The sequence below is a fragment of the Coffea arabica genome, chromosome 10c (genome assembly GCF_036785885.1).
Source record: "Coffea arabica cultivar ET-39 chromosome 10c, Coffea Arabica ET-39 HiFi, whole genome shotgun sequence".
Classification (NCBI taxonomy): domain Eukaryota; kingdom Viridiplantae; phylum Streptophyta; class Magnoliopsida; order Gentianales; family Rubiaceae; genus Coffea; species Coffea arabica.
This window is the reverse complement of record NC_092329.1, coordinates 841,534-867,593: the sequence shown is the minus strand read 5'-3', so window position 1 is coordinate 867,593 and position 26,060 is coordinate 841,534. Positions and strand designations below refer to the sequence as shown.

At 36.1% G+C, this 26,060-nt stretch overlaps 2 protein-coding genes and 1 non-coding gene across 5 annotated transcripts; 2 read left to right on the top strand and 1 right to left on the bottom strand.

The window, feature by feature from the left end:
- The first annotated feature begins 5,825 nt into the window (after positions 1 to 5,825).
- TRNAS-GCU (transfer RNA serine (anticodon GCU)) lies at positions 5,826 to 5,907 on the top strand. Its single transcript has one exon. It is a non-coding gene; the product is annotated as a tRNA-Ser (tRNA).
- A 2,050-nt stretch (positions 5,908 to 7,957) lies between these two features.
- LOC113714283 (mitochondrial uncoupling protein 4-like) lies at positions 7,958 to 9,305 on the top strand. The gene has a single exon (XM_072069259.1). The coding sequence runs from the start codon at positions 8,251 to 8,253 to the stop codon at positions 9,223 to 9,225; it is 975 nt and encodes a 324-aa protein (XP_071925360.1). The 5' UTR covers positions 7,958 to 8,250; the 3' UTR covers positions 9,226 to 9,305.
- A 308-nt stretch (positions 9,306 to 9,613) lies between these two features.
- Positions 9,614 to 25,772, bottom strand: LOC113714282 (rho GTPase-activating protein REN1). Of its 3 annotated transcripts, none has more exons than XM_072069256.1 (24): positions 25,378 to 25,772; positions 25,177 to 25,260; positions 24,934 to 25,032; positions 24,129 to 24,165; positions 22,795 to 22,871; positions 21,836 to 21,906; positions 21,628 to 21,715; positions 20,077 to 20,221; positions 19,161 to 19,280; positions 18,906 to 18,983; positions 18,295 to 18,350; positions 18,124 to 18,193; positions 17,474 to 17,558; positions 16,036 to 16,279; positions 14,298 to 14,498; positions 13,546 to 13,842; positions 13,276 to 13,325; positions 12,896 to 12,956; positions 12,720 to 12,803; positions 12,487 to 12,600; positions 12,246 to 12,412; positions 11,781 to 11,850; positions 10,516 to 10,725; positions 9,614 to 10,413 (listed from the first exon to the last, which is right to left on the bottom strand). In XM_072069256.1, exons 2-24 carry the CDS (start codon positions 25,204 to 25,206, stop codon positions 10,024 to 10,026), a joined length of 2,844 nt encoding a protein of 947 aa, XP_071925357.1. In that variant the 5' UTR covers positions 25,207 to 25,260; positions 25,378 to 25,772; the 3' UTR covers positions 9,614 to 10,023. The 3 variants fall into 3 exon arrangements, with proteins under 3 accessions (XP_071925357.1, XP_071925358.1, XP_071925359.1); XM_072069257.1 differs by having other exon boundaries at positions 25,177 to 25,254; positions 25,378 to 25,508; XM_072069258.1 differs by lacking the exon at positions 9,614 to 10,413 and having other exon boundaries at positions 10,632 to 10,725; positions 11,786 to 11,850.
- Positions 25,773 to 26,060: the final 288 nt, after the last annotated feature.

Genomic DNA, 26,060 nt, shown 5'->3' with positions numbered 1-26,060 from the left:
TAGATTTGTTTCCTTTTTTAATCTATTTACTTAATTTAAGAATATAACGATCATTATTATGGAGTATTTACTAAGATCTATAGGGGAAGCTTTTTTTTAAAAAATTTTGAAAGTTTTCTTTTTATATATTTTTTTAATAGAGGAGAAACGGAATTTAAGAGATAGAGAAGGGAAAGATGAAATATTTACTAAGATATATAGAAGACGTTAGAATGTATCATAACATAATTACAAGTAAATTAACTATCTTATTTTATTCGTAAACATCTGAATATTTTGTGAATCTGTTGTTGAATAATATGAGTGATTAGTTTAGTCAATGAGATTTAGGGATAAAAAGCATTACCCAATGAGATTGAGATAATTACGGTAGCATTTTTTGTGATGTGATGTATGTGAGATAAAAAGGTGATTGGGATTTGTGAAATAAATTATTTTGCTTCAAATTATCTCAATCAAATTATCTTTCTCATTTTATTTGCATCTGGAGAATAATGTATATCACTATTAGGATACTTATTCAGTTCATATTCTCAGTCTTTAACATTTCATAACAGCATATTGCTCAATGTTTTTATGAGGAAGAATTGAAATCTTAAAAAAAAAAAAAAAAAAGAATTCATGTTTATTAACTTTAGTTACGCTCATTTACTGTAGATTGAAATCAATAAATTGCTTATTTCTGGTTATCAAGCAACTAACTATGTGTATTCATACATCTCAATTTAAAAAAAAAATTCTAAATAATTCAGTTTGGGCTAGCTAGCTAAAGAGTTTGTATTATGAATTATTCATATATTTTTCTTATATGCAGTAGAAAATCCTGCAAGTCAAAATATTGAATCCCAAGTAACTTCTATAGTTTTCACATTTGTATCCTTTGTTTTAAATTTTTTCCCACAAACGGTAGATAATTATATCCTTTGTTTTAATTTTTTTTAAAAATTGTATCCTTTATTTTAATAAGATGTGTTGATTTCTAATTCGCATATGAATTTTGTTTAAGAGGAATATTGGTATATTGGGTTATCAAAAGAGCTAGTTCAAACCAATGTCATTATAATCCTATAGCTTTTTATTTTTATTTTTAAAAGAAGTATTTTCTTTGGGAAGAGGGTGTATTTGGATTGCTAGGAAAAGAAAAGAGAAATTCTCCATAGGAACAACAAAGATTGGTTGTTAAATTAATTGTTCGGAAGAACAAAGAACATTTAAAAAGTGACCAGAAAAAGAATTGTTGGCCACATGTACTTGTATTTGTATGAGCCAAATTCTCTTTTTTTTTTTTTTTGTTGGCTATATTATTCATGTTAAGTTATTATTATTTTTAGATAGAAATCTTGTAAAAAAGCATGTTTGGTGTGAAATCTATGTCCTCTTCTTAAAACCAATGAATATACCTATCAACTTTTCTAGTTTTACCAAAACAAAGCAAATCAAAGAGTCTAGTTGCATATTCTGATATAAAGGATTTAATCTCATGCTTTAAGGAGCTGACTATATATTTTGTATATTGCCAACGTAATCAAGTTGCTGACTTTATGGCTAGTGATCTCAATAGGGTCGATAAAGTTATTTTTGAGTCAAATTTTCCTCCCGATCTTCTTAGAATTGTAGAAGAAGATAAGAGAAAAAATTTGATGATTTGAGTGTAAATTCTTATTTTATTATATAAAACTCGCCAATTCTCCAAAAAAAAAAAAAAAAAAAAGAGCAAATCAAAGAGTCATCTCAAAGAATTTGCAGAACAACTCCAAAGTTCATGGATTTAACCTCAAGTTAGTTTGAAAATATTAATCTTACAAAATAAAAATCTTCAGCAAGTACTAGAAAAAAAAAAAAAAAAAAAAAAAACCTTGAATGCTATCAGCTTGCTGGTGTTGAAATTCTTGTGTTATCATGAAATTAACTCATTTTCAATCAAAAAATAATGAGGTAAATTCATATGGGGTCTTTCTTTTCCATGTGAATGTATACCCAAACTTAAGTAGATCAAGAAGTTTAATTAAGTTCATCATGTCGCAAATGCATTTCCAATATTACTAGATAGATACCATATGAGGTTTTCTTGGCTGTCGATCTGTTAAACTCAAAAGGTATACTGATTCACTACCACCATTTTATTATCAACCAAATGTTATTATAACAAAAACTGTAATTGAACGTCTCCATAATTACATAAGAAGAAAGGTATTATAGATTCATTAAAGAAAGACACAAGGAAACAGATATATGATTAAACCATATATATATATATATATATATATATATATATATTGTGTCTCCACAATAACCAAAGAATAACGTACGTACTCTCCCCATCTGTCTATCTAGTCTTCTCCTTCCACCCCACCCCACCCCATAATACCACAATATGCCAAAACTGCTATAAATATTGAATTCAATCCAAAACTAGTAGTACAATGAACGCAGACAGATACTAATTCAAGAAATCAATGAGAATACCGAATCATTTTGCCATGCTCATCCATGAAGTGATCTTCTCTGCCTGAAAGTGCATGCATGCTAGCTCCTCTCTCTCTCTCTCTCTCTCTTTCTATTTTTTTTTTTCTTGTAATTGCCTGTTGTAATTAATTAATCAACCCCACCACTGGTGCACTGCAATACCCTCATCTCTCAACGATCCATACAAAGCCAAGCATTCCCAATAGGCTCTCCTACTTCTTTTGACACTTTTCTTTATACCTCTATGCTTACACTCCAAGAACAATTCATCCACTAACTTTATAGCTTTGCTCCTTACCAATTCCTCCACCACTTCAGCCTCCGCCTTCATCACAACATATTCATTCCCTTTCAGATTCTTCCTTAGCCAATCAGACATCCCGATTTGAGCTACCTCTTCTCTTGATGGTCCTTCATTCACGGTCTCAATCTTGTACACCTCAAACTCGGTGTTCTTAGTAGGATAGTTCTTTTTAAACCAGCTAACATCACCTGATGAGTCGTCGTTTTTGTCAGGCAAACCGACGTCGATGAACACTCTGCGCGAGTAGCTCTCGAGGGAGTCACCAATCAAGTCTGGTAAGAATCTAGTTCGCTTTCGATAGCTGTTTGATTTCCCTGACGCGGCTCTTGGCGGTTCGAGTAACACGTCTTCGAGATTGTTAAGGGCTTTCTTCTTTACTTCCGTGTTAAGCCCGAGCAATCGTCTCCTTGCTGCTGCTGAATGTTTGCCCGCAGGCACCACCTGAATCTTGATCAATTTTCGCATCGCAATGATGGTGGAATTAAATCTCCTCAGGTAAACAATCTTGTAATTTGATGGCTTTGAGAATGAAACCGCAGGATTGTCACTGAGCTGGACAGTTACCGTCCCATCTTTCTTGATAATCCGTTCAATCAATTCTGAAGCTGCATGGAAATCACGGACGAACACTAAATCATACGTCTGATTGGGGATCAAACTCTGTCGCTCCACGTCCGAGCAGGAAACCACGTCCATGTTGTAGTCGCTGATGGCTTGAGTGTTGAATATAGCTGCTTCATGATCGTCACCATTGCTGATAATGAGGGCTCGGTCGCCCATTTTGAGAAGGCCTTCGTTCGCCAAATCATGAAACAACACGGATAGCGTCCCTACGGCGTCATTGGGATCATCTACAGCTATCTGATCAGCAACAGATGAAACCCTGGCTCCATTGTTCAACTTCGACGTAAGATCTCCAATTGCGGTGTTAAGCCAAGGGAGTGAAACGATGACAAAAGCCAAAAACAAAGCCCTGGTGATGACTTTCAAAACCCAAGAACTTGGTAGCCTGACAACTACAAAGTGTAAATCGCCATGGAATTTAAGGGCATCCGTGTAGAGGTTTTTCACTTTGTGATTGTGCCGTTTGGGTTGAGTGCCATGAAGCACATTATCCATGGTCATGTGCCTCATGGTATTAGCTAGCCAGGGATCGAATGGTCTCGGCCGAAGGGATTCTTTCTTTCTATGCAAGGAGCAAAGAAAAACTCGCAATACAATCAAAAAATTTTGAGAGGTCTTGTGAAGAAAAAAGTCAAGGTATAAAAAACAGTATACTAATCGAACAAAAAGAGAATGCTTGTAGTTAATCTAAAAACAGGAAAAGAGATGAGGGTTAACGGGCAGAACCAGTGCAACTTAGCGGGTGCAAAATCTGGCAGCGGTGTGGTTCCCACCCACAAGGGAAACACGATTACTTTGCAATCTTGTGCACAGCAATAACAATTCTTGTATTCTCTGCACCTCCATTTCCTACTTCTACAGATCTATTTCCTTGTAAGGTTTCCAGATCGATTTTTTTTTCTTTAGAAATGAGTTTGCACGTTGATTTCAGCCATCTAGCGATGCATTTTAAAAGGGCTCCATCAACGGCGTAATCATCGATCGAAAAGAAGTAAGGAAAGCCGGAGGTGACAGAGAAAGAGAGAGTTTTCAGCTTTTTCTATACTACAAAAAAAATTTTGATCTACTTATCTAGTAGTATATGCTTCCCCCCTTTTTTTTTTTTTTTCCCCTTTTCGAACTCTTGGGGTTGCAGACACTAATAATATTATAAGAGGGGAGGAGGAATTTGTGAATGAAAGAGAATTTCGTGGAGGAAAAGTAGTGAAATGTAACAAATAAAGGAGGGAAACCCTGGTTTTAAGAGAATGGTTGGTCATGCAGAAATGTCTCTGGTGCAGAAGCAATAGCAAACAAACGTTATTACTGGAAAACATGGGACTGTCTATTTCGATTACATTTTAGTTGCAATCCGTAGTATAATTTTCAAGTTCCTTAATTTGACAGGTACTGCCTTGTTTGGATTGCTGTTTTCCGTCGAAAAATTACGTCGTTTTCCATACACACATTTCCCTATTACCTTTTTCCCTCACATACATCAAATCGTTACAGTAATTTTTCCATGAAAAATGATGGAAAATGCAATCCAAACGGGTCCGATCATGGAAAATATGTTTTATGGGATTTTTTTTTTCCTAACAAGTGTCCAGGGTAATCATTTGTACGACTTAAAATGCATTTAAGTTACTACTGTATAAATACATAAATTCACGTTTATTACCCCGTGCATTTCTATACTTTCCCAAATTAATTACTCGTGTTTTATTACTTATTGGGTTTGAAATCATATTAGATTTTTCTTGCAAGCCAATCAAGAAAAGTTGAAAAGAAATATTGATATCCACTAGTACAATAATCCATCTTAATAATAAATTCATTTCCTATACACGAAATAAAGTCGAATATATATACTTGCTGTATTAATTTCTATATGGCAAATAAATTCTGGTATTTCGATAACAAAATATGTCTTGGTACATGTAAGCATTTTTTTTTTTTTTGGTTACCATTTAGATATTTAATTCATTTCTGTAAATATGCTTTTATGCATTTATGATATGCTATATAATGGGATTTTAGTCTGAAGTGTGCATTAGGAGGTAACTGAGTGCTATTAGAAGGGAATGGAAATTACAGTTATATTTTGGCAACAAATTGACATTAATTAAGAAATAAGGTTGTACAATATTTATTGGAAATAATGGCAATTGGCATTTAACTATGATGCAAGTAATTGCCAAGTCTTTCTTGACATCCATTTGGAAGCTAGGTTTGGATACTCCTTTTATTTGACATTAACAAAAATAAGGTTGTATAATATTTATCTCTTTTGAGTAATCTCTTTTAGACTGTAAACATACCTATGTGACTCATAATATTTTTGAAATTTATAGATAAACTGAATTTTCAAGGCTGGTATTGGCCTAGGAACAATTATGATCCTATATTATATTAAAAAAAAGCGTAGAGGAATTACGGTGAAAGCAACAAAGTCGCTTTGGCCGAGTGGTTAAGGCGTGTGCCTGCTAAGTACATGGGGTTTCCCCGCGAGAGTTCGAATCTCTCAGGCGACGTTGCCGTGTTTTTCCAATCAGCTTTGGTCTCCATTTTTTGGGTCCTACTCCACTCGATCGGCAAATGGCGCCTGGCACTCTATGGGTGAAACCAACCTGCAAAATAAAACTCTTTCTATAGCCAGCTTCAACTTACAATTTACAAATGATTCGTCTATGTTTTATAAGTTACCGCAGAAGTTAAAATTTTATAGCCGTTGTTGGATTTTAGATATCATTTACAATTTACAAATGAGATGTTTTATAAGTTACTGCGGAAGTTAAAATAAAAAACATGCAAAAAAAAAAAAAAAAAGGTGATAACCAAGTCAACACAGTTTGATATTTGGATTTGCCTGGCATCTGGCAATCTGCCTCTATTTCCAATTTCATTCGAGGAACAGAGTGACCAGCTTGTCTTTCTTTCGCATCAACCCGTTTGTGCCAAGTCCTATTCTACTACGTTCAAACGTGGATTCTAGTCCCATTACAGTTACTACAATTTTTGGAAATTACAAATACATATAAAACTTTTTAAACTTTACTTTGTGTTGTTTACAACTTCTAAAATTTAGGGATAATTTCATAACTCTTTCCCGAGGCTAGCTTCTGAATATTTTAAATAGCTCCTCTCATGCTTTGACAACTACACATATTTCGCTTAGAACATACTGTATAGTTTTGGGTTTCACCTTGATGATGTCAGACCAGAAAAGTATAAGAATGCCCAAAATTGCCCTCATCTGATTTTCAAAATATTAATAATAATAAAAAAATTTAAAAGTCTAAAATACACTTGTATACTACCAAAATGTTGAGTCTAATCATTTTGGCTAATATTCTGATGTTCTCCATCCCTATGGTTTCCTACACTTATCAAAACTCTCAAATTCTTATCACTTCTTTTTTCGGAAAAAAACACCTTGCCCTAAATTAGACCTCTCTAGGTTTCTTCTTTGGGTTGCCTACCAAATTGTCAGTCATAAGACTCACAACCCTTACCTCCCCCACTCAAACGCCCAAACCCTCAATTACCAAAATTCTTCTAACCTTTGTCATGCTAAGTCACCCCGCATTTTTTTCCTTTAAACTGACAAATTTCAATTGAGAACATTTTCAATGTTTACTAAGAGGAACCAGGCAAAACATTAACAAAGTGCAAGTTTAGGGTAGTTGTTTAGTATCATCTATCGAGTTACACTCTTTTCGTAATCCGGTAAATTTTTTGTGCGTAATGATATGAATAATGGGGTTGTTGGTGGTGATGATTGCTACCATCATCATAAAAAACAACGCTGGCATGACAATAAGATTGGTGAGGTAAAGACTTTGATAGGTTTTTTGTGCGAAAATTTTGGGTTTCCATTTTATTTCAATTTATGGATGGTGACATCAAGATTGAAATGAGTAGGACAAAAAAATAATAAAAAAAAGAGTTGCAGGTTTCAGATTAGTTTTTAAAAGGTCAAGGATTGAGGAGACACTTTAGGAAAGGAAAGGTGACAATAATAGTGATGGCAAGCTGACGATAAGAAATGAGACATCTTCCTTGATAGGTGTATTTTTAATAGTAAAAGATTACGATTTAGTAGCCGATTTGGGCACAACATATGCCCTGGTGACCTGGTCAAGAAGAATTTTCTTTTTATTTTTTGGTTTTCCTTCTTTTTTTCCTTTTCAATGGCTTGTCATTTGGAAAATTATGAAGCCTGTTGTAATCATTGTCTATTATTAAGAGATGTACGTGTAATATTAAAATCCTCAAGGGAGTTCAATGAAATTATCAAAAACTTAAGGGGACGTTTTTGAAATTATCCTTAAATTTTATGAAAGTGTCTACGAATTAAGAATGAAAATACTTAAAATACAAAAAAAAAAAAAAAAATAGAGATAAATTAATGATAAATTGAAAAATACACTACTATTAAGTAGGACGGATTGAAAGGGAAGTCATTCTAGAAATTCAGCGGACTAAACAAACTGCATCAGCTCCAGTTTTAACCTAGGCAGGCAGCCAGCTGCCTTCACTCTTCGCTTTTCGGGGGCCTCGGTTTCCTCCCCTCCTACACGGACGCGGCCCCTGACCCCCCGCGCCTTGACTCCATCTTTTTTTCTCTTTCTTTCTTTCTTCCTTCCACTTTCCTCCTCCCATTTCTCCCACCCCACCCCGTATAAATTCCCAACCCCTCCTCTCTCCTTCAAACCAACTCCAAACCGTTTCTGTTCTCAAAGTACATACATGTCCAAAGGATCCTGTATCGACATCTTTCACTAATCGCTACTACTTTTTTTAGCTGGAAAACCCATCTGAAAGTTTTCAAAAATCCTACCTTTCGGTTACAATAGCACTATATACTGTAAACCATGGGTTTGAAAAGTTTCGTCGAGGGTGGCATTGCTAGCATCGTTGCCGGCTGTTCTACGCACCCATTGGACCTTATCAAGGTCCGAATGCAACTTCAGGGAGAACAGCCTGCCCAACAGGTTTTGACTCTTCGTCCAGCCTTGGCCTTCCATCCTTCTCATGCAATCTCTGTTCATAACAATCTCGACGTTCATCCTACGCCGCTCCCGCAAGTCGCTAAATCAGGGCCCATTTCTGTGGGGATCAAGATTATGCAGACCGAAGGCGTAGCCGCCTTGTTTTCCGGCGTCTCCGCCTCTGTCCTCCGCCAGACATTGTATTCCACCACCAGGATGGGCTTGTACGAGGTTTTCAAGCAAAAATGGTCCGACCCCAGCTCCGGGAAATTCCCGCTCAGCCGGAAAATCGCAGCCGGATTGCTCGCCGGGGGCATTGGAGCCGCCGTGGGAAACCCGGCTGACGTGGCAATGGTCCGCATGCAAGCCGACGGAAGGCTCCCTGTGTCTCAGCGGCGTAATTACAAGGGGGTCGTGGATGCAATTACTAAAATGTCCCGGGAGGAGGGGATCGCGAGCCTGTGGCGCGGCTCATCTCTCACAGTGAACCGAGCCATGATTGTTACTGCATCACAGCTTGCATCCTATGATCAAATCAAGGAAGCCATACTGGATCATGGAGTAATGAATGATGGGCTTGGGACCCATGTCACGGCGAGCTTTGCCGCCGGGTTCGTGGCTGCGGTGGCGTCGAACCCGGTGGATGTGATCAAGACCAGGGTGATGAATATGAAAGTTCAGCCAGGGATGGCACCGCCATATTCGGGTGCGGTAGATTGTGCCCTCAAGACAATTAGGTCCGAGGGGCCAATGGCTCTTTACAAGGGCTTTATTCCCACAATTTCCAGGCAGGGCCCTTTTACTGTGGTTTTGTTTGTCACGCTAGAGCAAGTCAGGAAAATTCTCAAGGATTTCTAAATCTTTGAGGCCAATTTTGTATGATTGACCATTGAGTAACGGTAACAAAATGAGACATTCTTTTGATTGTTTAATGAGAACTGCATTCTTAAGCGAACAGAAAAATTTTCTACATTTATTAGATAATCGAAAACAAAAAAGAAGGTTGAAAACAAAAATGGGGTTAATGCCAGTCTTCCTGTTTGAGCTCGACATTAATTGCTACAGGCCTTCCTGTCGGAAAACAAAAAAGGGTTGAAAACAAAAAGAAGGTAGGTTGACACAGGTGCATTTGCGAAAGGAACCGGTTTTTGCGGGTTATTCCAATATATGCTGTGTTAATTAACACGTCCGCATGTCTTTACAACAGAAATATGACCAAAGAGAAAAGAGTTAATGACAGGAGACAGAATCAAAACTTTTCCTTTCTGTTTTTGTTTTTGCCAGCCAAAGTTCAAGCTCCAATTGACAGCTTGAAAATAGGACAGTATCACGAGGTTCATTACATTACGCTTCAGCTAGCGAGGAAAATCACGGATTGCATTTGCAGAAATGGAAATTCATTGGGCACCTAAACAAGCAAAAACCAGCTATTATTCAACTTCTCAAACAGTTGGATTCCCATCTTATAGATGGCCAACCTGTACATTAAGGGGTATGGGGAGTGTCTGCTTCCATCAGCAGTTTTCAGAGCATGGGGGCTGAGTATAAGTGTCTCTGATCACAACTTGGTAGTTCAAAGCCCCCAACGTATCCACAATGTAGTCCCTGTAGCGGAATACATGAACCTGAGTGGCAAATTCAAGAAAGAACTTCGTATCATCTAGAATTTATCCTTGGAGTGACCTTTGATCGGCCTTTGTCAACTGGTGGGAAGCTTTCAGATTTTCCTCTGTCCAGGTTTGGATGGGCATCTGGTCTTTTTCCCTGATCTGATTGACCATCAAAATTAGGAAGTGCTTGGTTGTAGCTATCCAATATTTCATTTTTTTCTGATGATTGACCTTCAGAAACTTGCAATTTCTCTGTATTCTGAAGTGACTGACGTGCTTCAGATCCTTTACCTCTCTCAGGATTTTGGACAGGCAGACCAGAACTCCGGCTTTTGTCCATATTCTGGATCTCATTTGCAATTTGAGTGCGTCGCTCCTTTAAGAAGTTGAGTCGGGTTGTTAGTTTTGACAGTGCAGAAGAGGTAGAGTTAGTTCCCTGTCACGACAAAAAAAGAAGGAGAGTGAGAGATTGTAAACAGTCTCATTAATCAATTCATGTATGCAAGGAAAAGTCTTTATGAAAAGATAATGTGCTTACCTCACTTCTAGAACTGGACTTTCTAGTATTGGTTGAAGCAGGCCTGACCACCCCTTGTTCAGAAGGGGGTGTATTTGCCAAAATTCCACCAGCGCTCTGATAAAGGACTTGATCTGTTTGCTGGTTCTGAAGTGAACTTTCATTGGTGTAAAAAGGAGATTCTTCGTTCTTATCTTTGTCACTATCTGCCTTATCGGGGCGATTATCGTGCTATACAAGGAGAAATTAAGACCTGTGTTAGCCTCTTGATGTAATCCTTTTACTCAATTATGTTGACAAAATAGGAAACTCAATCCAGGAAAGTTCCAACAATATGTGGTATGGAAGAGAGTACATAAAGAATAGGTAAAAAATTTACTGTCCTAGAGACATAGGGTGATACATTTCAAAACCGGGATGGAACATCAGTCAGTAAATCACAGCCAATCCAGAAATCTGAAACGCCTGAGGGAAGTTTATCATAAGCATTGCATAATTTGCTTCATCTCTCTGACTTAAAGTTGTTTTGAGCATATGTCAACAAAATTTGTTTTAATTAGCTAGGTGTGAAGGATATTAATCCAGTAATCTGTACAAGAAGTCAGAATGGTAAAAAGGAGATAAATACTAACACTTTTGAAAGCAAAAATTAACCTTTGAAAGATTCAAATCAGAAAATAAAGTCTATGCTTGAAAGCACAAATATGGGAATATATGGACGTAAGAGTGATTGCTAATTATTTGGAAGACATCCTGAGCACCTCGGAGTGCTATGTTCGATTAGTTAAAAAAAAAAAAAAATTCTCGATTTGATACTTTTCCATATACTATGCCATCAGACAAAATAATAATAATTGTCATCAAAATCCAAGCCATCATTACAGTGCATAATTTGCTTCATCTCTCTGACTTAAAGTTGTTTTGAGCATATGTCAACAAAATTTGTTTTAATTAGCTAGGTGTGAAGGATATTAATCCAGTAATCTGTACAAGAAGTCAGAATGGTAAAAAGGAGATAAATACTAACACTTTTGAAAGCAAAAATTAACCTTTGAAAGATTCAAATCAGAAAATAAAGTCTATGCTTGAAAGCACAAATATGGGAATATATGGACGTAAGAGTGATTGCTAATTATTTGGAAGACATCCTGAGCACCTCGGAGTGCTATGTTCGATTAGTTAAAAAAAAAAAAAAATTCTCGATTTGATACTTTTCCATATACTATGCCATCAGACAAAATAATAATAATTGTCATCAAAATCCAAGCCATCATTACAGTGCACACCTTACTTCTTGTTAACTTTTCATTATTACGTGGAGTAGATGCAGTTTCCACCTTTTTCTGCCTATCCTTCCTGTATGCAAGACAGAGGAGCATGTAAGAGACATAATACAAACAATTACCAGAGCACGCCATTTAATCTTTCTAACAACAAAAGATAGCAGTAGGTATTTTCCAATGAGTGGACAGATGTACAAGTACAGGACTGGAATTACACTTCAGCAGAAGGGAGGCAATAGCTTACAGTCATTCCTTTCTCTACAACTCTTTTACACACACACACACACTCTCTCTCTCTCTCTCTCTCTCTCTGTGCAGATTTTAAGGGTTGAAGGTAGGAATTTGTTCCAAGTGGAAAACAAAGAAATCAGAATGCTAATATAAAACTTGACCAACAAGAAGCCTCGTCCTAAACTCATGTAGAACAGAGCTGAAACAAAAAGAGAGGAAAGCAACAAAAATACTTACCATTTTGCTTTATTATTTGAACTTGGTTGTTGATTGCCTATATCGAGCTGCAACCTTGAATTTTGTTCACGTTGCTGATTTAATTGCAGTCCAAGATCATCAGCCTTCTGTTTCAAACTGATAACATCTGCCTCTGCTTGAGCAATTTCCTGGATCTCAGCCGTCATCTAAGTTACGCCAATAAGTTAATTATTTACTGCATAAGTAAGATCTAATCAATTTCTTTTTGAAGTATAATGACCTTTTCATCAATGGTAGATGAGACAGCTAACTGTCTTTGAGATATTCTAAGTCCAGCTTCGAGTGCTGTCCGCAACTCCCTCTCCTTCTGCAACTGCTCCTGTAATCTTGCCACCTGGGAAAAGTGAACTTCATCAAAATCTCCTTTTTCATTTTGGATGTAGCACGTACTAAAAATGTAAATGAAGTGTGGAAAGGGATGTAGAAAAATTAGATTCTTCATTTAGCACATACATCTCTCTCAAGAGCAAGACGACGATCATGCAAAGCATTCTTCCGTTTTTCTAAACTTGCTTGCAAATGTGCATTCTCTTTAGCCTATTGTGACAAAAAAAATGATCAGTTATAAACAATTGGCAATATATTTCAAATGATACTTGATAGAGCATATGAATAAAGAAAAATAGAACCTCTTCTGCAATTCTAGTTTGCAATTCAGCTTTGGCAGCCTCTAGTCTCTGGATTTCAGGCCTAATCAGAATCCAAGTTTTAGTGATTCGAAGAGGTTTTCATTGTCAAACACATTCTAGAGAGAATGCAAACAATCAATAAACCTAATAGATGATATCAATGTATTGCAGTGACTTCCATTGAACAAGCATATAGAGCATCAAAGAAGAAAGTATCGTACTATCGAAACAATCTAGAGATTTCAATGTTCACATTAAAAGATATCTGCCAATTCTGTTCCAAAATAACATGAACGTGTAGATGTATTTGTGACCTAATTTTGAGATAACACAAATCTGTTTGTGAACTAATATTGAGATAACACAAATATGTCACTTACTCATCTTCAAGCGTAAGATCAATAGATTCCATAGAGAGGTTCTTCCTTCCCTGGACCCATAGACATGAGACAGGATCCAGTTATAGTGACGTGAAGAAAAATAATAAACTGGCATAAGAGAAAAAATGTTGACAAGAGACGTTGAGAATGAAAAGGTTGTTGTAATAAGAATGCAAACAGCATAACTTCACACAACTTTAACCAATTGGGAAAAAAGAAGAAGGCACCATGTCAAATCTGTTTCATGAATTAACTTTATACTATACTCACAGGAGTACGGCCCCAATTAGCAGGCCGACGGACACTCTGAGCTTGCCCTGTTGAAGATCTCAAGGACGACTTGTTAACATTGGATGTTTCATCAGGATCACCTACCAATAGACCACCATCAGGGTCATCATCTTTAACTTTAGAATCATCATTACTCCCCCCCGGAATTTCCTGGCTAACATTGATGCTTTCCTGTTGAAACCCTGAAGCTTTAGGCAATCTTGGTGATGTTTTATTCAACTCATGAACATCTTCCACTTCAGGAATATTGAAACCTGAGTTTGAACACTCTGACTCCTGCAGCATCATTTCAATTAGCATTAGTACGACTTAGATATTTTTCCTTTAAAAATGGAGAGGATAAGAGTAACAGAGAATCGTGTATCCAAAGATGTACATGTCAGCATTCTTGAGTACCTCCATAAAAAATAAACTAAAGCAGAGCATAAATGAATGGTCAAATAACAAAGTGTGTCCTAGCATCCGAGAAAATTAAACAAAATTGATAAGCATTAACCCTGATTTTCACTTTTGTGGTGGGTCATGAATAGAGTAACAGTGGATTGACAATTAACTCACACTTCAATTATGTGTCAATGTGATATTATATTCACGAGCAACCTCAAAAATTTACAAATAAATTGATGAGAAATATAGAATAAATTAATATACAGGACTCCAGGACCAAGACAAAGACATCATTATATGGTTCAGTCATATGAATGCTCAGTTTCAATAACAGCAGAACTCACTTTATTATTTTCTTCTGTTCCATCAATCTCAGTACTTGTTGTATCGGATGCATGATCACTATCATCATCTGCAACTGCATCAGAGCCCTCTGTTGTATAATCATCTTCGTCTTCATAGGTTTCATCATCATCAGTGAGTTCATCAGTCTCAGTTCCACTCTCTTCTGAATCTGTGTATGGTTCAGGTGATACAGGACCTTCCTGTAAAATTTCTCATAGTTAGTTAGATTGAGCAGAACCAAAAGGACAGTTAACATTAAACAATCAATGAATTAGACAAAAAGAACAATGATCTTCAGTTTCCAATGACCAACATCACATCCAATATCTAACTTACTGTTCCAGTCAACTTATTAATCTAAATTTTTGTAGACTATAAGCTAAGGATGGTTTATGAGCTTGGCAAGAAAAAAAGTTCAACTTATCTTGCAGTATGAATGAAAAAGCTCATAAAGACTTCTTAAACCACTGCAATCTTTTCATAAGCTCATAAAGACACCTTAAAATACTGCAGCAATAAGTCATACTATATCAAATCCAAACTTATATGTGAACTCTCACAATTGCGGTATCAATGTCCCACATGTCAGTCTCAAACACAAGGAGAAAGAGTAAAAACATCAAGTAGATAGAAGAGAGTATATATGACAACAAATACGGGTTATTGATATTTAATGAGCTGATGAATGTGGAAATCTCGAACAAGCTCGCTGCTGAGAAATCATCTGGCAGCAAACCAACTACAAAATCTGTTTCCAAGATCCCCAGAATTGAGAAAATGTATAAACAGTATTCCCAATTCTTGACTGGCGAGGGGGAGGGGACACCGAACGCCTCTGCCCTTCCATCCCTTGGATGGATAGGGCAGGCGAAGCTTCTGGTTTTTTCATGTTGTCGAAGGGTTGAACAATGTTTTATCGTGTTATCAAAGATTTGAACAACACAAATAGATGGCAATTGCCTGATCAAATTTGAAGAACAAGAGATTCAATGATGCTAGAAGGGACATAGTGAGCAGCAGACATGGACCAGAAGATAGGGTAAATCACCTAATAGAGAAGAAAGGACATATTCCGCCAAAGACAGTAAATTGAAATGTGGCTGCAGTTGATAACCTACCTATTGCAATATTCTTCTTTTGTTTATAGCAATGGATGTCAAAAATGCATCGATGCATCAGATACTATATAAATAAATAGAAGTAAATACCTGTGACATGAAGTTACTACTTCAGTTTCTACAACTTCATCTAGAAACCTTAAGAATATATATCCTGCTACTCTCAGTGGCTTCAAGATGGAAAAATCCTTACTTTTCCAGGTGATTTATGTCCAAATCATGAAAAATTTCAAAAGGCAGGGCCCAGTATCATGGCCTTTGCAACTCAACAAAAAATATCAGGCAAGCTAGGGCAAAAAAATAAAATGATGTGAAATTCACACAAAAAAAAATCACATTCTCCAGTACAGAATTGACAAAAGGGATTTAAATGAGCGGTCTAATTTTCTGAAGAATCAATTAAGTGACCATTGAAAAAAAAAAAGAAAAAAGAGGTAGACTATACCAAAGATCATTAAGAAGAAAATGACAGTCCGAAACAATTTAAACTTTGTGATGTTGTTCCACAAGAATTCTAATAAGCTCGAATGACTATGAGATACTTCACACCACTTTATTCATGGTCGGCAGTAATGACTTTAGAAAATAGAAATAAATGATAACAACCAAAGAAGCATACCCCAAATAAGTTATTGTACTCCTCAAGCAAAATGATAACGATGGCTTGAGCATGGTTTGCTGCAGCGGCAGCCTGCAGAAGTTGAACAGAACCATCACCACCCATGTCAAAGTTATGTTCAAGTTCACAATCACCAGCCAAAAGGGGACGCAGCAGCAAAGGTGCCATGCATGCTGCCACAGCTGAAATGCTCATTCGGTTCTCAGCCTTGTGAGAAGCCACAGTCTGCATCATCATAAGAATTCTGAGACAAAAGAAAAAGATTAGATGCACAATATTTTGTTAGAATCTCAGTAGACATTTAGAAATGCATATCCATGATAAATGGTGAATTGAGGTTTAATAAGAAATGGATAAATAGTTCCCATTCCCAATGGCTATAATAACTGAAAATCCTTATCCTATATTTATGAGTCCAGATCACATGACCTGACAGACATCGGAGGTAGACAGCTCCTTACGATTTTTACTCAGCTTTGGATCAACCAGCTCTTCTTTACACACTTAAGTTATCTTTCTTTCCCCCATAAAATAATTTCTCTATTTCATGTATAAAAAATAAGCTAATTTTGCATAACATGATCCCCAAAAATATGAGAGAGAGAGAGAGAGAGAGAGATTGCCACAAATAATGCCTGCAGAATATTTCTCATAATTTTTAACAGTGTGGGGCTTGGGGGGACAGAGGGAAAAATAACTATAAAGCAGACTATGGAACAGGGCTTAAATAAAAAGTTAAGAAGCAACCTAAACAATAACTAGGTTCAAAAGACTTACTCAGACAACCACATGGAAATAAGTCAACCAATCATGGATTTTGGAAGTCTTTTGATAGTCACCATGACTGATGGCATTAACATACTGTCAGGCTGATGAATATAACATACTGTCAATTATAAACTGATATGAATTTATAGTGTTCAAATTTTGCTTTCCAATTCACAACGCGCCAACTGTGGGAATACTAGCACAAGATATATCATGGCAAACATGTAGCAGATCCACCTCCTTTATATCATTGCCTGAAATATACTAAGATTCCCCTTTCTATTATGAGAACTGCACCCAAAATATCCTAAACCATAAACTTGGATTTCCTTTTCTAATATTAAACGCAGCAGAAAGAGCATAAGATTTTACCAGAGAAATAAACCAATTGTTAAGGCAAATAAAGTCCAAACAAAGTATTTCCAGGCCAAACCACTTCCAGTGAACCTTATTTATGAAGTTATAATCCCAGTTAACCAATTGCCAACTTTAAGGAAGTTGATGCATTGCTAATACAAGTGCTACAGAAAAAATGAAGTTTCTCAAGGCTGAAATATAAACCACAAATTATCAAGTACTTGACTGATTAAAAAAGTGAGGCAAACAGTCACATATATCCTGGAATAGCTTCCGTTCCAGCACGTTATAACATCATCAAAATAGCAGCTACCTTTGCAATAAGCGCCGATTTGGCTCCGGGAATGTCTCACATATGGCTGTGCGCATTGCAGTGACTCTCATGCTGCGCTCAGTTCCTGAAGGAATAAACAATGTTGACATTCATAAGTGATCCAGCAACTAATTGACAGACTAGAAACCCTTGAAAGCCATTAAACTAAAAGCATTACGAAGGATGAATTAGATATAATATATCCATTGTAATTTTATAGGTTAATGTAACAACATAATCCAGAAATTTACAGTGTTTGTCTGTCCATCTTTCATATTCTTAATGTTTGATGTGCAAAAGTGTCCAACTGTTCAAATTTTCTATTTGCTAGAAATTTGATCAAGAAAAAAGGTATTATCCCTCATTCATATACTTGAAATAACGAAATAAAGGGAAGACATAATTCAATCAATAGATTAAAGACCATTCACTGTAAGTTGATGTAATATGTAAGGAAAAGCATGGGTCATTTGAGATAAGAACTAAACCAGCTAGAATGGATCATGAGCACATGATGCAATTATCAGAGTTTGCAAAATTTAATAATACACTATCCTAATTATGAATACTTTGCTCTTTCCCCTTCACAGTAGATGTTCATAAGTATATGTTAGCAAGAAGAGAAACAGATAAAAGGGGAAACTACTTACGATACGCTTCTAACAGGGCATTACAGCAAGATGCAGGAACTGGAGAAGATGGTAGCTCCCGGAGAATGTACTGGAGAAGTCCATAGAGAAACAGTCAGTAGCTGAGTATGCCTACGAACATGTAATCCACAATTTTTCTTTTTTTGTTTATTTTGTAACTGAAGGAGATACCTTGACACAGTCTGCTATAACATGTGCGTCTTCCTCTGAAGAAAACTCACTTTTCCCTGGAATAAGAAGTACAAACTAGGTGTATTCACTTAGTTATCTTGAATATATTGCATCAACTACAATGCTTATCTAATGTAAGAAAAGTAATAAAATCAATGGCTTAATGATAATCTCATTATGGCTACGTAACTCATCTGTATAGCTTCTTTGTAAATCATTTGAAAGCAGAAAATGAAAGGGAAACAGGTCTTGGCGTGGAATTATGACAAGAAAAGCCATTCACTAATTACCGCCTCGATTTGCCCTAATATCTTGGCGCTGCCTAACTCCATGGTAAGTTATGAGTACGTACGGCAGGTCCAAAGTTCAGATACAAGTTAAAAAGTAGAAAGTATCAGTTATTTACGTTTATATGGAAAACAGTCTTCTAATTTGAACCAAGGCATCAGATAGTCTTATGAATACCCCAATCCACATATTGTTTCACTAGCTTTCTTACAAAAAGACTAAAGACAATATAGTTCTACATATGCAAATATCGAGTTAATCTAAAAAAAGCTGTGACTAATGCAGATACAAATCATCAAAAGCACTGCACAAAGCTTACAAACCATGTTCATATTCGTGAATTCGGCGTTCAACATCATCAACATCTGCAGCTTGTCGTAAAATGCCTTCAACTCTAACTCCTGGAAGAGAATTGTCAAATAAACAGTGCTCGATGATCCATCAAACATGCACTTCTTCCAAAATCGAAGCATATGAGACAAGTAGGCTACCAAGACAAAGTCCTCAACTAGTAGGGGGTTCCGAATAGTTTGTGGACATGAAATGGAATATTACCATGTTCCATAAAGAGACCTTACCATGATCCTCCAGAAACCTCAAGGCTTTCTCCAAGAAAGATGGAGTTCCATCTATATCTTCCAAAGCAAGTAAAATTGGTCGCCCAATGACCAAAGATTTGACTGGTTGTCTATCCTTCGCTGTAGATGGGACAGGAAATACAGTCCTCATGTATATCCATGACAGAGATATCTAAACTAGGAAAACTACTACCATTCAAGAATCCAACAGAAATCCTGTAACAACATCCTAAAATATCATAAAAAATTAATCTTCTATACACTGATAGTATATACACCTTTGCCAATGGATGTGTGACAATTCAACTGAATTAAAATTTGAAATCCAAATTTTGCATATGTGTCATTTATCCAACTGTGATAGTGTATCCACTGTCAGTACATAAGAATTATCATAAATACTTTCACTGTGTACCACAATAATTTTAGTGGAGCGCTAGCCACCGGGTAGATTAATCTCTTCAATACATTAAAAGTTTTTACATAAAATTGTTGAAAGAAAATTACAACAAAATTATGCAAAATGCATGCAAGAAATGCCAAATCAGAAAGACTAATTTGTTTCCAGGGATTAATTAAAGAATGACAAATACTTACTTCTAATTATATGTTCTTGAGAAATGTAAAAGAAAACAGCTATAAATGTTGTTAGTTAATAATTCTCGTGCTACAATGCGCGTTTATTTCATTCACTTATAACAACCACAAAAAAGTCAGTGGCCAATGGTGAAAATCTGCATTCTTCGTGACCTTACGGAAATGGAAACAATTTTTTTGTGAAAAAGAAGCTTCAACTACTAAAGAAAAATTGCAAAGAATAGCCATGGGAATTCACATAGTTTTGAAGAAACGTGCAGAAACTTAAAGACAAGACAGTTAAGTCGGGGACAACTTATCTAAATGACAGGAAACTTACCTTGTTCTGAAGAAGCATCAGCAATATTGCCCTGATCATTCCTGAATATACCATTTTGTCCCATAACAAGAGCAGCATTTGGAGCATTTGCCAAAGCTTCTTCAAGCGCAGCCTTCCACTCAAAGAGATCCTCTAATGTCTCTGCCTGTGGTACAAAGAGATCTCAGAAGGTGACCACTAAAATAGACCCAGATTACTACTTTATTGCACACCTAAAATGCCAATTCTTGTGTCACATTTAAGGAAACAAAAAAGAACTTGGGCCATAAAAGGTAGGTTCACATTTGTCTAAATCATGATACTCATATAGTGGATATATTTTCTCCGCCACAGTCAGGTCCTTTCCAACACCCTACTGTATTCTTCATTAAAATCTGTTGATGTTCTCCCAAGTTTCTATTCCATACATACATAATACGTGAACATGCACACCCATGCATTATCATGTGTTTGTGGGTCAGTGAGATTGGGAGTTTTTTCCTTATAAAAGGTTTTGGTCAGCTCAGCAATAAATTCAGTTGAAATGAGCACCATGTGAAAGCTGCTTCAGTTCAAGGGAGTACCATGAAAATTCAAGGGACCACAGTTCTGATACCACAAGTAATACAAGAAGAATGAACCTCCAACCCCTCTCAAGTTGGTGGGAATTGAAGCCTTAATCTTAGAAAACCATACAGGATTAAAGATATCAACTCCATCATCCATTTTAGACATTGTAATGTGATCTTGGAGAATTTGGCGGATAAACCTTTCTATACATGAATGTCACAGGACAGAGGACAAAAACACTTTACAGCTCAACTACAACAGTTTCTATTTGCTCACTGGATGACCACTGATCCCATCATGAACTGTTGCATGTTTGATGACAATATAAAGATCTTCTCCACATTAAATGCTGTAGACCATTAAAGTTAAATGTGGAACTGATGATTATAGAATTTAGAATTTAGTATCAGATCTCTACCAGGAATTGTACCTACAGTTTGTTGACTGCAGGATCAAAGTGCCTGCGATTTGTGGCAAAATTGTTGCAAAAGGAACAAGAAATGAAGAATTTACAACTTAAAGAAAAATGGGAAGCTTGAGGCACTAAACATAGAATTGGGTCATGTTACATCCTTGAAACATATATCGCATATAGAGTAAACTACATTCTTAAATGTGTTCAAATATAAAAGGTACATAAAAAAGTTAAAAGAGATAAAGGCCAGTTTTCAGAACATTTTCTGTAGATGATTTTATTCCTAGATATAAGCCTACTACTTCCCACTTCAGTGAAATGATTATCCAACATTGACGGCATAAAATTTTTTAACTAGCACAAGGATCTTTGCAGGCAATAAATACTACTTCATACTACTTTATTGCATTAGAAGCAGTTTTAATTCAGATTTTAGACCAAATGAGATAAAATGGGTAAAGAAGAATTTGAAGAGGAGGATTTAATGCAAAGAAGTACTACAAATTTTACATACCAACAAGACAAAAGATGAACCTTGGAATGGGACGCATTTGTCTCTGTGTCAGAGAGAGAAGAGAGGATGGTACCTTTAGAGTAAAAGCTCGTCCATCTCGTCCATCTCGACCATCAGGAAATAGAACCGTCAAGAGTTTTTTATCCTCTTTGACAACCACACTAGACATTACATCAACATAATGAGCAGCATCAGTAAAAAATCTTAAGCTATAATAGCAACCGTGGGAAGAACTGCAAGAAATACATAGAAATGAAGAACAATGCTTAAAACAAGCCAACCTGCCTGAACTGTTGAGATCTATACCACCAAGGGTCAGATTCACTTCAGCCCCCTTTTGAGGAACTGCATTCTGAAATATAAAAACAATCTTCAATTTAGCGTGTCTCTATTTTGATGAAAATTAAAGCAACTTTAGCAAGCCTTTGATATCTCTACAAGATTATTACTTTTATTCAATAAAGACAAGCTTAATCTAAAGTTTATCCTACATTCAAGCACTTAAGAAGATGATTGTCTCGTATATGCAATTCTAACATGAACAATTCCACCTGGGTGTAGGTTTGAGTTAGCAAAATTACACTTACATCAAATGAATACATTCAGCATGTTGGAAGCACCATTCAGACAATGGTAGTGTGCAAGACTTGGAAGGAGCCTAGTCCCAACATGTAGAATAGATGTTTCCCTTTGCATCAAATATTTTACAGATTTTATTAAAAAAAGAAAAAGAAAACTGTTTATTGTTACATCAAGGAGAATGAATCAAGTTCCAGATTTCATGCTATATGTGGGAAGATGTGTTAATTACTTTACACATTACACATTTCTACTCAGAAGACAAAGACATGAGTATCGTAAGTAAAATGACAAGAAAAGAGGAGACCCTATAGATTGTCATTCTGTAAACGAGGTGATTTCAAATCATAATACCAGAATTTCATCATAATATTCTACAATGAACAGCATGCACTAGGTCATCTAGCAACATTTCCGTGTAATATATGTACAATGTAAGGCAGACATCAGCCCTTACTGAGTATTCCAAATAGAGCTAAGAAAATGACCTCCTGATGAGAACTAAAGCAGAAATACTTAGTCATTCAAAAACATAAAAAGAGTTGTAATTTGTATTACATTCAAGAAGAATGAACGCTGAAGTGATAGTAATATACTAATGTAGAAAATTATATCAGAAGCTCTCAGATCTCTGGATGCAGGGAAAGATATCCAAACTCACAGGATCACTTCTGTAGAAGACCAACGATGTACGTGTTAAGATAAACCATCTCTTCTTCCATGATGTCCATCCAATTCCTGCATGTAATCCAACAACTTCAAAATGAAAATTCATGCAAATTCATGTCATTAAGGCATGAAAAAGTGCTTCTGAAAACAAGCTACAATATGGCATCTCCAAGACTCTTTGAAGATGAAAGATTACAATTGCAATACACAATCGTGATGAATCTATGCTTCAGAGATGAATGTAGAATTAACCATCTTTATGTAAGCCTAGGCCACCAATCAGAGTAATTCATTCATTGATGTCCCTGAAATACCCTTCAAGTACAAGTGTGATTCGTAAAGGAGGTGAAAACAATAAATGGGAGCATGGACAGCTAGACACACCCAAATTCACCTAGAGATACTTCAATCCGGCAAAACTTGGTCATGCTATACTTGGTCAAACAAACCAAAGAAAGAGTTACTTAATTGGGTCTCACGGAAGGACAAAATAAAAAATTTAAGCACCAACGAGGTCATTGCACCATGACTCATGAGATTGACATGCTGATATGCTAACTAAAACCGAATATCTAGAACTTTGCTGGAGGATCCTACCACTAGTTGAAATTGTGTTCATTCACACTGCTATACCCTTGTCTGTTATCATCTCTTACAATTATCAGGTTTCATGTACGATTCACTATAGACTCAATTTCACCCCTTCAATGATGCTTCTCATCCAACCAAAATCTTTGTGTCTGTGTTGCTGGTCATAGCAAATTCCTCATTCCTCTGCTGCTTCTTTGAAAAAATGAAAAAGGACATTCTTGTTCTTCATACACAATTATCATGGGTATGCAGTTCTGGAGAAACAATCTTAGATACAGGCTTAAACAGATAAACTAAACAATACTAGCTTCTTAGGCTTGGCAAAGATAAACTGCACAGATAGTTTCTGGATCTACTGTCTCAGAAAATTTACATGATTGATGACCTCATATGGAACAGAGGTTTCCACCATGCTGAGATCCAGAACAACTGCTTAAAATGTGGATTGATGTTCTTTCAATTAGAACTTGATAAATAAAAAATTTTAAAAAGGTGATATTTTAAGATCCGACTGCTCAGTTTTCGCTAGCTCTAATTTTGAACAGTATAAATTCTTAAGAAATAAAATAAAAAAGTCCCATAAGTAGTCTTTTCCTCTAACAAGATAGAAAGAGGCTGAGCAGTAAATTTATTAAAGAGGACAACACATTGATGAAATTGCAACGGAAAAAAGGAGAGAACTTTGTTAAGATCGTACTTTCAAACCCACTAATAAATGAAGGAGAACCATAGTACCTTTTGATGATAGAAAAAGAGGACCACTTTTGTAAACCTGCAATCAACATTGAGTAGTTTATATCAAATATCCTCTCAAATCAGCTCTATAAATACCAAAGCAAGCCACCAATACAGGCGTATAAGGAAATCCCATTCAGCTGACAAACCTTAATTTTCATTACATTCTCAAATCGCCTAAGAGTAAAATAATCACAAAACATAGGTGTGTGTGTGTGTAATAATGACAAAGTATCGGTGTGTATATGGCAGTAATATTATCAAATTTCTAAGCTCCAAGACGTAGAAAAACACTTAGCAAGTCCAAATGCTTTGTACGATCCAAATAGCCAGAACTTCTCTGGGCCATCAATTTGTATGCATAGTTTTGCTCATAGCCAGAAATCTATTCTACCTAAACCATGCTTGTAAACAAGCATGCAACCCCAAAACTAATCACGATCAAAAATCACAATACTAGTGATATATTCATTACATTTTCTTTCTCTACTTTATTCAAACTTTTCTAAGCTAATTGTTGGCGATGTCATCCCTAATAATAAGTGCAACTGAACATTGATTAACCTCGCAAGCCCAAAAGAACATTTATTAGTATTTGTTGGGTAGAGAAAAAAAGAAAGAAAAAGATAAACTTTGACAGAATATAAAGGAAATCATCCAAACGATTTGCAGCAGTAACATCAAAAGAAAGAAAGAGATCTGAATACACCTTAAAAGCATGGGAGCATGACCTCGGATCATAAAAAAAAAAAAAAACAAAATGTGCGAATTTACAAATGTAGGGAAACACGTAAAAATGATTTACCTTGCTATTACCGCGAGAAATCAGACTATCATTGGACCCCTGCGGTGAAGGTGAAGGCGGAGGTGGTGCAGCAGCCACAGCATTATTACCACCTTCGCCCTGAAACAACACCATCCAACCAATATTTCATTCACAAAATATTTCCTCAATAACAAAAATAAATTTTTAAAAAAGAATCCACAATGCAGTACAAAATCACAACGATCAAGCTGACATTTGATGATCCCCATGACGGATTCCTACCTGAGGAGCTTCCGTATTCCGATTAGTCATTGTCTGATCTTCAAATACTTCTTACATTATCTCAAATATGCAAACAACCTGCATCTGAAGCATTCGCAGATGACATTCATCATCAGCAGATTGAGAAATTAGGGTAAGATTTGAAGATATGGATCAGAGTAAATGTAGCTTATTAGATAATGCCCCGCACATATGACATACCTTTTGTTTGTATTTTTTTTTCCCCCTTCTCTTTATCTATATTTTTTCACAAAGTTTATAATAACACTGACATAATTATCAGTGCAAAATCAATCCCAAAATTAGTTCTACAATTAACAATGAGAGGAAAAAAAACTGAAAATGTGGGGAAAAAAAAGACTTCTTTTTCTTTTCTTTTGGGTTTTGTTATGGAAAGAAAAGAAATGGAGGAAATATTGGGATAACGGAAACCCGAAGGAGAAGCAAAGGCAAACGTATAAGCATTTGTTTCTTTTGTATGCTGCGATTTTCCAAATTGAGCGGAAAAATAGAGAGAGGGAGGGAGAAGGAAAGGAATTTGAGCTATGGGGCCATTTGCCCTTTGGTCCCCTATCTCTTTGTTTCTTTACTTTCTTCAACCGTAGCGTACATGTTGGAGGGAAAATATATACATATACATATATATATATATATATATATATATGTATATCTGTTTCTCCGTAATTTCATCGATCGTGACACTGATTGAGAAACCGTTGTGATTTGGGGTTTTTGTCTCAACCGTGCTGCTATTTGCCACTCTGTTATTAGTCTTTATCAAGCCAGAAACTAGTTGTATCCAACTGACCATCAACGTCAACAATTACATCTGCTAATTGAAGTTGGAAAAGACGAACTAAATTCTTCGATACTCATTGCTCGTT

Excerpts from the sequence above, each read along its gene's own strand:
- LOC113714283 (XM_072069259.1), top strand. The coding sequence starts at position 8,251 with ATGGGTTTGAAAAGTTTCGTCGAGGGTGGCATTGCTAGCATCGTTGCC.
- LOC113714282 (XM_072069256.1), bottom strand. The coding sequence starts at position 25,206 with ATGACTAATCGGAATACGGAAGCTCCTCAG. Across the intron at positions 21,907-22,794 it reads TCTTCTACAGAAGTGATCCT|AATGCAGTTCCTCAAAAGGG; the intron begins GTGAGTTTGGAT and ends TTTATATTTCAG. Across the intron at positions 18,351-18,905 it reads AATTCACGAATATGAACATG|GGAAAAGTGAGTTTTCTTCA; the intron begins GTTTGTAAGCTT and ends TTCTTATTCCAG.